A 13,523-nucleotide genomic window follows, 5' to 3' on the forward strand; every position below is an offset into this window, starting at 1 on the left:
AAAAGAAATTTGAAAGCTGTTAACAAAGCACACCAACTTAAACTCGAATTTCCATCCATTTTATGTATCTGACAGGCTGGTAGTGTTCCCGAAATTGGATAAAATGGATCACTCACTTGACTCTCTTTAACAGTCTCTTCGGGTTTGGATATTTTTATAACTAAATCCACTCGTATTGCAGACTGTTGCCCAAGAGAGTGTAGTGATAGAGTGCCACTCTCGATGACGGTACGAGAATGACGGTCATATGAGATGACAAAGATCAGACTATTATACTTACATTATTTATTTTAGACCTTTGTTGCACAATCTTTTTTTTTAATGTTTGCTGCTGTGAGACAAATCTATGGTCCAGCAAGCTGTGTATCTTTCTTATTATCTGAAATAAAAACAAACATTGCAATTAGAAGGCAATTTTGATGACATTTTGTTGACCTTTCTTTGAAAATACATGTATTTTGAAATTATCGGGCAATAAACATTGCAGTTAAAGGGATTTTCAATAGCTCTGACAGCCTTTTTGGCAAAACAGTTATTTTGAGACATGGCCTTTACAAATAAAAAATATACCGCGAGTCTGGCCCTAATAACGACACAGTGTGACATCATGCTACATACTAAGGGCACCTACGACTCGATAATGTGTCATGCAATTGCATGCACTGCATCATTAGATGGCAAATGAGGCCTGTCATATTGTAAAGAATTTTCACTAAATCCTCTTTATAGTGAAAACCTTACCTGCAATAGGATACAAGGATCAACACTGCTGACAGAAGATACTGTAAACCAAAAATTATTTTTTGTGGCCATCCATTTTGAGCAACTTTGACCTTACTTCCCTTTAGCATTCTGACAACTCTCAGGGTATATAATTTTGCAATTATCTGTACATGCGACAATAAATGCACATTTCTGGGTTACAGTATTATTTGCTGGTTCCTGTTTGACTACAGGATTTTTCCTAAGTCACTCCATGGTATCACCAGTCTATTATAAAGAAGACATTATAATGGACAAGTTATGCAGTTGGGCTGGAAACCCCAGCATTGCCACTCGTGTCATGTTCCGGAAATCAATCTACCAGGCAACCGTATCTTCATCACTTTCCTCGACTTGTCAAGAGAAAAAGACTTCATCAGTCGGACTAGCTGGCATCTATGAGCACATTGATGGATTCATTGTTTAGTCTCTCACAGGGAAAATCTGGTGATGTCTATAACACGTGAAATGACTTCCATCAAGTTAGTTAGATGTGCAAAAGAGATCAACTGTCTAATAGACATCTGATAGATCTCTTGTCAGACATATCATTCCAAAGGAATGTGGTAAGAACAAGCTCATTCATCCCTTCCTCGCCTGGTTTGGCTAGCTTGACTAGAAATCAGTGTATCGGATGTCAGTGTGTACTAGTTAACACATTACTATAGACCTGTACTGGTGTCAGTTGCTGGTCTAGGGAAGCTTGCAGGACAAACTACTCAAGAAACTTTTTAATGAAGATGTCTTACCTGTCTTTCTCCTTCATGGAGTCTTGCACAGAATGGAAGCTTCATACTGGCTTCCAAATATCAGCACCTGACAACATCCTATTGAGAATCTAGAGAAGACTGCAGCCTGTCTTGTCAGCATCCTTTATGGAAACCTGTCACTTGATCTTGAATAATATTGAACCTGTGAAGCTCCCGGCACAGCAAATTCGTCTCCTTACAGAGATACTGCTCTTGCAGCTGAATTTGGGTCTGAAGATGATGGTGAAACTTGTGGTTGATGACAATCTTGAGTGAAGCTTCTGGTGACATCGATTTGTGGCGACATCGAGAACATTCGCGCATGTTATCTGGAATGACAGAAAGAAGTTATTTAATTGTTCCTGGAATATCAGGACCGGTGATTTTCTTGCTTGATCATCTCGCTCGATTATGTCTGTTCCTAACAAAGTGGCCTGTGCACAAATTGAACCCCAGTGAATACTGGTCTTATGCGTATCTGTAATTTTGTTACATTCTCTGGTTATATCAAGGGATTCTTCATTGATTTCAACCTTTTTTTTGTATGACATATTGTACTGATCTAACATATGATACTGATCTGATGCAATGGTCTTGTATTGTTATACCTAAAATTGCAACTTTTTCCTAATCTGGGGGTAATAAATCATTTTTCCTATTATCATCATTACTACTATCATTACTAGTGTTGAATGAAGCCATTGGGAAGAGTTTTGCTTAATTTGCAGTATGTCATGGGATAAGCAAACTACAACTTCAATCATCCTATTCAGGTCCAGTGGCAACCATACCAGACAGTCTGCTTTCTATCAATTTACTTGTTACAACACTTGCACGCAATACTTGCTGTCTCATAGGCCTATTCAAGCATACGTGCCACACAACACAATGCCATAATATTCACAAATTAGGAAGATATTGAAGAAATAAATTCACATGACATCCTAAATAAGGCAAAGCCCAAAACAGACACACTAACATTAACCTAAAACATGTTAAAAGTTACCATCTGAAGGTACCTACCAGTAAATCCACATTTGGTTTCATATAACAAGAGATATTCTCTGCTGAATCTGACTATGTTTTCAAACTTTCTGTGGCTGACTACTGGCGGCAGTGAGAGCGTTCCTGGTAAGTCCAGCTCTCCGAATTCTCAAACTGGTGAAGTCAAATGAAATGGTCCTATGACGTAACATTTCTTGTTTCATCTAAAGGGTGTTCACCTACTACTGCTACTTCTTCTTTGTCCCATGTTCTTAATGAAATGGTCAGGGGCCATTGTGCTCACCATATAGATATTTGGTAGTTAGGAATTTATCCTGGTTAAGAAACATGCTACATGTATAGTACATAGGTCAAACCAAAGTTGGTATGACATGTGATGTATACTTGCTTGGAGTACCTACCATAAAAATCATCCAAAACAAGCCACAAATAAGCGAGATATTACACTTTTTTCCTTTTTTAGGTTTGGCCTCCTGGTGGCCAAGTCGAGATTCAGATCGGATCAAAATTCAGTGGCAGAGGTTACATGACAGAGGGAGTCATGTGCACCAAATTTAAAGTTCATAGCTTAAGCGGTAGAGAATCGTGTCATAGTTACACTCAAACAGCCAATTTACACCATTTGACCCCCGTGACCTTGAAAATTAGGTCAAACCAAAGACCCATAGGATATGTGACGTATCCTTGCTAAGAGAACCTACCATAAAAATATCACAGAAAACAAGTCACTCATAAGAGAGATATAACACTTAATGGGTTTCCACTTTTGGCCCCCTGGTGGCCAAGTCAAGAATCAAATCGGACCAAAATTCATTGTCAGAGGTCACCTGACCTGGGGGGTTCTGCGTACAAATTTTCAAGTTCATAGCTCTAGCAACTAAGAAATGTGCCACTGCTTTTGAACCAGGATACAGACGACGACGACGAACAACAACGACGACGGACGACGACGGCGACAGACGACAACAGACGATGACGACAGATGACGGACAACGGACACAGCGGTGTTGTAAAGACTCCCCTACGGTGAGCCAAAAAGGGCCATGTCTAAATCCTATTGAAGCCAAAAAACAAGCACTTTTGTCTGGAGGGAGGGGGACGAAAACCGCACCATCTTTTCGTTTATGTGGAAAACCACACCATCTTTTCGTCTATGTGATTCTTTTGATATTACGTGTAACTAACAAAAGCTGTTGATCGTCTTTCTGTGGGGAAGGGTCCAGGAGAGACAAACATGCTCCCTAAGGTCGTATAAGATCATGGCAGCTGGTAGCAGAGAAGCTTCCCCAAGTAGATCCATTTTTTCCAGCATTCCGGATGCTGAGATGTGGTGGGGCCAGTCCTTTGATGATGTCCATCCATCATGTTTTCCTTGGTCTTCCTTGCTTCTTCCCTGAAGTTATCTCCACCTCGTGTCGGACTGACACATTTTTACTTCTTTGTGGACGGGAGATCCTCAGTATTTTCCCCAGGTACATTGTCTAAAAAACTTCTTGCTCATAGATACGTTGTCAAATTTTCGCGATGTGATGTTTTCGAATGAACAACAATTGATAAAATCGACGTATTCTCATGATCTATACCGCGAACACTAGAATACACAGACTAACGTATGGCATCAACATCAAAGCCACTGACAGTTTTGAAAAAAAAGGGGATTGGGACAAAACAATAATTTTCTAAATGCGTAAAAATATTTTTCTTCTCCACATTTTCACATATATTTTTGTAGTTAGCATTTTAATTTCCTACTCCAAACATCTGTAAAAATGAATGTTGTTGTTGTTGGTTTTAGGATATCTAAGGTTATCATATGATTTTATTTGTTGTCCTCTCATAGGATACACGGGTTCCAATCATTTTTATTTTGACCTACTACAACAAGTTTTCATGTGAGTTTAATTTCGCTTGTGGTAAAAAGAAAGAAAACGGATGTCTAAAAACTGCAAAATGTGTCGAATTTTTTCATCAACCGTTAACATGATTAGAAATTTGATTTTACTTTTATTCAAATATTTTCATTTAATTGCAACAGTATGATAGGATAGTTAACAGTTTTTTCACATTGTTAGCCTAGTTTCTTGGTTTTTATGACTAGAAAATGGTCCATTTTCCAATCAGTGAGATTGTTTTGAAAAACATTTAAATGTAATGTAGGGTACCGTACCAACATCGTTGGAAACGCCATTTGGCTCATACCATATTTCGTGATGTGAACATTGATTTTGAGTCATCTAATTGATATAAGAGTTATTCGTCCCTTTCTTCAGTTGGCCATTAATTTCAAACTGATAACGAATATTTTAACGACAAATTGCATAGCGATCAGTGATGAGTACACTCTGTTTAATTGCAGTTCGATCATTATTTTCATATTTTTATTATTGTTATTATTATTTTGCAAGGCAATAAGTAAGTAGCTCATTTGTATAACAGAACTGGCTTAATTTTTAGCTTGTTCATATCAATATAAGGCAAGAATTTATAGTGTATGTATTTATTATCAGATAAATTATGTGTATACAGTCTGTGCAGAGAATATTTTTCATTGAATTGTTGATGGTTCTGATATTGAATTGCACATTCTACTCAGTTTGTAGCTAAATTAAAATGGGCCTCCCTATAAGACTTCAAGTAAATTGCCCGAGAGAGCAGAAAGGTGCTGAGACTTGTCTCTGTATTCTAGTGTCTGCGGCCATACTGAGCAAAAGTGGTAAACATTATACAAAACATATTGCAAGTACATGAAATGGTCTAGGGACCATGTGCTCTCGGGTAATGTAATGCATGTCATTTGCAGTGGAAATGGGGAGAACAGTTTCTGGCTAGTTTCACCAGTTTTGATTCCATTGAATAATATTATTCTTCTCGGCTCAATAGTAGCGAAAGAAAATTACCAGTACCATCTAAGTATAGCATTTTGGTTATAAAGTTGACTGAATTTAAGGGTTATTGAAGAGTGTACATGTCACATGGAAATCGGTTGACATCTGTTCAACAGTTTAGGAGTAATAGCACTTCATTGGATTTTCAAGATGGCGGCCTGGCGGCCATATTGGTGGATGGATTTGACTGAAAATAAGGGATATTGTAGAGAGTACAAAGATATACAATCACATGAAATTTGGTTGCAATCCAACTTTGTTTAATTTTCAAGATGGCCGCCTGGCAGCCATATTTGAAGTCCGACCAGGACAAATTTTTGGATAGAATAGAGGGTCCTCAGATACATGTCCTCATAAGTTTAGAACCGTCTAGCTCAAATAGAAACGAAACGTGCCACCTATCGGTGATTTAGTGAACTTTGACCGATGACCTTGAAAAGTAGGTCAAATCAAAAACCCAGGTGATACGTCATTAACCTTATTAGATATACCAACCATAAAAATGTTGTCACTCTATGTAAAACCATTAACTTCAAAAAGGAAAAAAACCAATTTCCAAGATGGCCGCCTGGAGGCCAGAAAGTTGGTCATATCGCGAAAAAGAAAAATAATTCCGGGCATATTGCCCAAAGCTACCATCACACCAAGTTTTAGCCATCTAGCCCTAAAGGTGACAAAACGTGCTACGCTAACGACGACGATGGATGAAGCAACTGTAAGTACCTTAGGTGGTTACCGCCTATGAACTCTTGCTTAGGAGGTCATTCCTTGTTTCCAATCTTCACTTACAAGGTAAAAAAACAGAAAATGGACAAGTCCATGCTTAACCACCTAAGAACAACTGTCTGAAATAAACTACTTAAGGCAAGCTCGGCACATTGCATTAGCTTTTCTTAAGTGGTGAACCACCAAAGGGAAAATGACCACACAAGAGTCCAATGAAGATGAAAATGACCACCTTTGCTACTGTTTGCAAACACAGATGACGATGGACGACGGACGACAGACGACAGATGCCACGGTATCATATAAGCTCCCCAGAGGTGAGCTAATGAGAGGTTAGGAGTAAACATGCAAGACCAGGTTAGACAATTCAATGCTTCAAAGATCTAACCTTACAAACTTCATGGCCTTGCTGTTTAAAGAGGTCGTGCTTGATTGTCCAAGAAATACATTCTAATAGGGTAGAAATTGTCTGTGAGTGGTTCATTCTTTCATCCATTACCAATGAGCAATCCAAGAAAATCATGTCTGAAATGAAAAAGATATTTCCACGGATCAGCAATTTCATAGAGGGGGGGGGGGGGGGTGGAAGCGAACATTATACCCCTGATTACCTCAGATACTCCATACAGTGCCGCGATCGAGAGATTACCACGATCGCTCAAGATAATATCTCGATCGCTCGAGATAATAAGTCCATCAATCGAGATATTTCTTCGTGATTTTTTTTCGTGTTTCATTCGTACGTATTCACATAAACATTTAACGCAAATAATCATCCACAACAGCAGACCACTGGAGAGATCAAATCTGACTTGTTGACTCCATTGAAAAATTTCCATTAAGGACAATTTGTTGTCAGATTGCGACATGCTTTTGCTTTCAAACACTTCATCACCCAACTGCCTCCGAGCAGAACATTGCACCGAAAGCTGATGGCTAACAATCATCATTTCAATCACGTCAGCGTTCACGATATAAACAAAAGAACGGGTATTATTTCCTCTATGACTGCATAAATGGTCAATGAACTGGAATCGGCAATATTGCAATTTGGGACGACAATCATGATGGCCGCCTTTAAGCTGAATTTGTTTGCACAAACGGCATTAGAATAGCAATGTAATGGCGATGAAATGGCGTAAAACTGGCGATAATTTCCCTGCGGACCATGATTTGCTAAGTTATGATCATGGTATGAACTGAGGATTATTCACCACAGAAAACAACTATCAGGTGAATGATTACAATTGCCACGAATCAGGTAGTGTACACCGTCTACACAACGGCACTGTTGAAAGTTATGTATTAAGTATGTATTGTCATATCTAGACATTTTCAAATTTTGCTTTTTTACAACAAAGTTGGCTTTACATCTAGGTCTCCAAGAGACAATGGAAACAGGTCAACTAAGACTTTATCCCCAAATTCCGTATCAAACCAAATCCATCTTGAAGACTGATATATCAGAACCAGAGTTGGAAATGTCATTTGCCATTTCTGTATACAACTCTTTTGTGGATGTCACAGCGGAGGCATGGAAATAGAACCAATCAATGCCGTGACTGAGAATCGAAAGGTCACGTATTCCCTAATAATTCTCAGCGCAACAAGGTATTCCCCTGAATACCTTGTATAATTGCCATCATATCTTCGGATCAAGCTGCCATACCAGGGTGTAAGTCCCGGACCAATAAATCACTGTTGTCACTGTGACCATACGATAGCAAGCTCTCAACAATAAAGACAGTGATCCCTGACAAACTCTTGTCTCACTAAATACGCCAGGGACGCACTCCAGACGACATGGCCAACTCGGAGCGGATGTGCTCAAAACTGGCAGAACAGGCTTCTGGCACTCTACGATGTCAATACTGTCATCAATAATAGTTCTTCCAGACAAGACCAACAATTTGATGACTAGTGGATTAAATTGAAGACAGACTTATCCTGGTATCCCATACCAATAAAATACTCGGAGTGTCAAGAGTAAAGCTTCACATTGTATATCTGTATCCCTTCCACTTGTCCAACTGCCAGTCCAGTAGCTGGATTAACATCCTAAGTAAAACTACTGCCGATTATATACTCCTTTGCAAAGAGAAGCAGTTCAGGATTAGGTCCGGGGTTTGGTTCCTTGGTCAAGGACACAAAGATGAATCTCTTCGTCCAGGAGATAAGACCACTTTATTAATGTTTTGGGGTGCGCAATCTTGGCTCTCTGAACTTCATATTGTTACATGCATAAATTGTTTAAAGTGGTCCTATCAAACTAAGACAACTTCAAACAAAATTACTTTCATTATACCTCCAGGCTAAATTAAAGGTATATACAAGTAACTAGAATCTGTCTTTCATCACAATCAAGAAAAGCGATCATGATAAGACAAGTCAAAGGAAAGCCTACCCAAAACTTCATCAATTCACTGGAGATTATATTGATTATTTTCCGCGTGCGGAGCAAGTGGTACATGATGGGACGTAATCAAGAACATAAATGATTAGCTTGAACTCTTCTCGAATTCATTGCCGCCAGTACAAGCTATGATGTCACTAGGGGTAAAAGGAGTGGCGCAAGTATTGAGCACGCTACTTCTGTAACTGATTTTATGTCTATATACTATTATTTAAAATATTTTTCTGTAAATTTTTAGGATACAATACCTATCATGCTCAGAGGTGAGCAGCAAGATTTGGCCCTAAATTCAACAAGTCACATTCACCATTTGTTTTCAATTCAAGTTTCAATAAGTTGACAAAAATACCATACAACATTTTTTTTCTCTTTGCAGGATGCAAGGGTCAAGCTCTGGTGAGTTGCCAAACTGGGCACTCAACCTCACCATCCTAACTGAGTACATCAACACCCTCCTCCCAAAAGAGCGAGACATCCTCTTCGATAAACTAGGCATCAAAAGTATCAGAGATTTAGAGTCGCTGTTCCTATCGCAAAACGAGATGCATGTCGAACCGTACGAAGAGCAACTTATGAACATCACAGAGTATTGGTTAAGCAAGCATCTACGGCTGATTGTTCCACCAATATTGATAGTGATCGGCACAATAGGAAACATCCTATCCTGTATCATATTGCTTCGGCGGCAAATGGCACGGATTTCAACCTATGTCTATCTTGGTGCTCTAGCAATTGTGGATACCTTCGTCCTCTACATGGGGCTGTTTCGAATATGGTTAGGAGAAGTGGCCGATTTCAATATAATGGGAAAACACGATGCTATCTGCAAGATATTTATGCTGTTGGGTTACACAGCCAGCGATTTTTCTGTATGGATAATTGTTGCTGTGACTGTTGAACGTTACATTGCCGTCTGTTTTCCGCTACAGGCAAACGTCATGTGCAACACAAAACGCGCCTTATTTGTGATTTTGGCGATACTGGCCGTGATATTAACTATAAACCTACACTTCCTGTGGACAGTAAAAGTCGTAGAGTTCAAAGAATTTGGTGAACATGTTAAGAAGTGCACAGGAGGGGAGCGGTACCAGGATTTCATCCGCATTTGGCCGTGGGTTGATGCGTTCATCTATTCATTTCTCCCTTTCATTCTAATCATGAGTCTAAATTTTCTAATCATACGGCAAGTGTTTCTTGCACATCGTGACCGGGAACAATTTCTATCCAATGACTCACAACGCCGCACAACCTCTCAAGACACTGGCTACAAAATCACTGTCATGCTTTTGTCAATATCTTTCACCTTCCTCTTAACAACATTACCAATGGTAATTTGTATGATCATTGGCGCCATACTGCAATCAGATACCGATCTGAAAGTCATAGCGCAGATATCGCTAGCGAGCACGATTACGGAGTACCTCATGTATATAAATCACTCTATGAACTTTTTCCTGTATTGCGCAACAGGGCAGAAATTCCGTCAACAACTTTCTCGTCTGGCTTGCTGGAAAACTGAAATGAACCAGTACAGATCACAAATGGTTTCTGAAAGCATGACGGTAAATGGTGGGACCTACAACTGTACATATCGCTCCCGGAACGCTGATCAAACTGAGATGATTGATGTGAATAACAGGTCCGGTAAACAGTGTCTTCTAAACCGAACTGTGACATAGAGCAGTACCTCTCTATCAGGGATTTGAAGGCCCTGTTGCAGCAGGGGTGAAGCTGTCGATCCAGGGGGTCCAAATTGGAATCAGTGCTGTCCGGACCAAGTGGAGACCCTTCAGATCAAACATTGACCAGAACCAATCAAATCGGATATCCATTTTCGAAATGTTGTGGAGGTTTCCCAGTACTGTTGCATGCCCCGAAGGCTCTTTCTAAATAGATTTTGAGAATGCCAGGAAACTGAAAAACAACGATCGAAGACAACCCAAATTGTGAGAAAACCTGGCTGATATATGGATCTTGGGCTCTTCCATCAATGATTTCTATGAGAAATGACTGGGGAAAGTTGCGGAAGGAAAGTAACAAAAGGTGACAAGGTCAACCAAGTTGGAAAGAGCCTCTGGAACATGATCACACGGAAAATACATTAGATGACAATTTCTGAATAATTGTGTTTTCTATGCTGATTTGTAAATAAGCTGTCTTAAATCATGTCTTCAATACATCGATTGAAATATTGTTATTATGGTTGACCCCCGTTGTGTAATTTTGTCAATAACACGCTGAGCAAAGTGATTTCAATATAAAAGCGGCAATCTTCACAATGACAAAATGATGAGAGTGATTTGAAAGCAGCCACCAACCTGTAAAACTGCATTTAATTGCAACGTTGTCATGGTTACGTAAGTTGCCGGTCGCGGTAATAGAAATCACATGTTCGCGGAGCACTTACGATGTCAACATAGCCCATTCATTTCAGTCGACTCTCAGATTATCTGCATATTGTGTTCTAATCCGGACAAGTTTATTATCTTGATTGGTAACCGTGAAATTTCCACGATGCCTAAAGCTGACAAAATTTATCTTTTTCAATGGCTGTACATAATAAAATCTTTGTTTGCTGCTGAAACGTAATACTATAAAATGCTGTTGTTTAAATTTTTGCACGTTTAAAACGAAAACAACTGAGCTCAGGAAAATTTCACGGTTAATGATATTACTTTTGAAGGCACCAGATGGATGCATATTTGAAGCCAATCAGTGGATATTTGCAACTGGCGCTCACAGTTCACAGTCTTGCAGACCTGACAATTGCAGGCACAAGAACAGAAATAAGGATCGAGGCAGAAGATTTTCAGATTTCTTTTAGTGTTATTTGTATTCGTGTGATCTAAATATCATATCAGAACATATTTTTAAAAAGAAATGGAAAAATCATACCTGCGTTTGATGCTGATCACAGCTGCTGTGATCAACGACTCATATTGCAGGCTTCTGCGATGACCACCACATGATTTTTTGTTGCATCAGATCATGATAATAGGTCGCAGAGACAAAAATCGCCCATTTGCGGGTGCTGTATTGAGTATTTGCATATTGGTGCATTTTGTCATTTTGATGTATGTTATGTAATCTAGAGAGTGGTTTATTTCAAAATCACACTATCAAAATAACAAAGTAGGTTTCTAGCTATCAAAATGGGAGTGTCTCGAGGTAATGTCAGGGGTTTACCAGAGTATCAGTGCTTCGTTGAATCCAAGAAGTTATACACACAGTCTACTAAATGTTTGAGTACATTTTTGGGTGAATATGTATAATATCTGCTGTGCCCTCTGTATAGAAACTGAGTAAACTTAATCTGTGCTGACTCCTTCAATATTTTCGGACACTTCTCCTTTGATTCACTTGTGGTAAAGGAATTTGATATGAGTTGACAATTTGTTGGCTACAAGATGTTTATCAAGGTCAAAGCCTGCCAATCAAGGTCAAAGCCTGCCTACCCTTATCATTTGATATCATATTCATATGCTTTAGCATGAGATCTGTTTGTTATCTATAGGCATGCCAGAAGGCCAACAACTGCCCCAACCAAAATCCTGGTAAAACCCTCAGGGATTAACCTAATGCGTGCTGAAAAACGGAAATTTTGCGGGAAAAAGAACTTGTCGGAAATAGAACTTGTAGCTTGCAATTCTTTCCCTATTTCTCTGCGTCTAGCTACACAATATGTGGGAACTGGATATTTTTGTTCAATTATACATAAGTAGCCCAAAGATTTGAATTTTGCAGTACATGTGGTTAACTGATAGAAAAAAACTAAATCAACAAGTCCCCGCTTCCATTATAATGTGGCAATTTGCCTCATTGTCATTCATTCAAATAAGCAGGAAGTCAGGGAATTACTAATGACAATCACTAAGATATCGCAGTTCCTGCAGACAGCATTATAGGAGTACATCCGACACCAAGTTACAAGTTCGTTGAATGTCTGACTGAGTACTGTAAACAATTACGAGGGCGTTGCCTTTTCGCCGGTCTCATGAATAAATTCAATTCGCAAAAACTACAGCACAAAAACAGTATTTTACTGAAGAAAATGAAATTAATTTTGAAGTTTACCAAAATAGAAATCATATTTTTTTCAGAACTTTTTTGGAAATGTTTAGTGTATTGTCCTCTGAAACAATCTCATGGTTTATAAAGCATCACTTCAAACATCATCATTTATCATGGCCACTTTCATTTTCCCTCCCTCTCTTCTCAATAATTGGTATAGGTCTTAGGAGACTGATACCTCTGACAAAGAAACTGCGGTGGGACAAGGGATAATCGTCTACTTCTATTCGTTATTTCAAAAAACAATTAGATGGCACCAGTAAGAACTCCTTGCAGACTTAGTCTTGAATCCTCAAACCTGTAGAAGGTAAAAATGGAAAAACCGCCTTCGAATTGAGGTATTTGGAAAGGAAAGTGTAAGTGTTCATCAGAAATCATAAGTTAGACTCTTAACAACACCAAGAAAAGAAGGGAATCAATTTTAGTTTTCATTGGCTTTATCCATGAGTTAATGTCACTTTTATCTATCAATATATATTTTGGCCAATTTCCTCTCAAGCTCTTCTGTAACTGACTTATCATCACAATGTCCATCTATGCAGTTTCTGCATCAATACACTTTTACACTATTCCATGTTCCTTGCAACTGCAATTACTTCAACAAGTTCCTTTCCATTGGCACTGGGCATACCTGATTAGTTCTTCAGTTGGGCCTTGTGAAGATTCCATTGTGACAGGTTCTTGATATCCAATAAGGTTTCATATCATCTGCCTTCCCGTACACACCATCAACTACCTCTATATAATGGGAATAAATCTGTTTATCCAATTCCATCCCATCAGTATGAAGGACGACCTGATGTGAAGGATTCATACAAGATATGTTACTGAAGAGTGAAATCAGCAATCAGCCCAATTGTTCAACATTTCCATAATTTTATGCAACATGTTCTACTCTCTGCTTAGGACCTT

General features: G+C 38.9%; 1 protein-coding gene across 1 annotated transcript in view; it reads left to right on the forward strand.

Annotated features, from left to right (window-relative positions):
- LOC135496239 (FMRFamide receptor-like) overlaps positions 1–10,733 on the forward strand; it is a 45,680-nt gene extending 34,947 nt beyond the window's left edge. Inside the window, exon 2 of the mRNA XM_064785432.1 lies at positions 8,917–10,733. Within this exon, the coding sequence (XP_064641502.1) occupies positions 8,918–10,219 (1,302 nt within the window). The 5' untranslated portion in view covers position 8,917 and the 3' untranslated portion in view covers positions 10,220–10,733. The remainder of the gene's footprint in view (positions 1–8,916) is intronic.
- The last annotated feature ends 2,790 nt before the right edge of the window (positions 10,734–13,523 follow it).

This window comes from Lineus longissimus, chromosome 11, assembly GCF_910592395.1.
Source record: "Lineus longissimus chromosome 11, tnLinLong1.2, whole genome shotgun sequence".
NCBI classification, from domain to species: Eukaryota; Metazoa; Nemertea; class Pilidiophora; order Heteronemertea; family Lineidae; genus Lineus; species Lineus longissimus.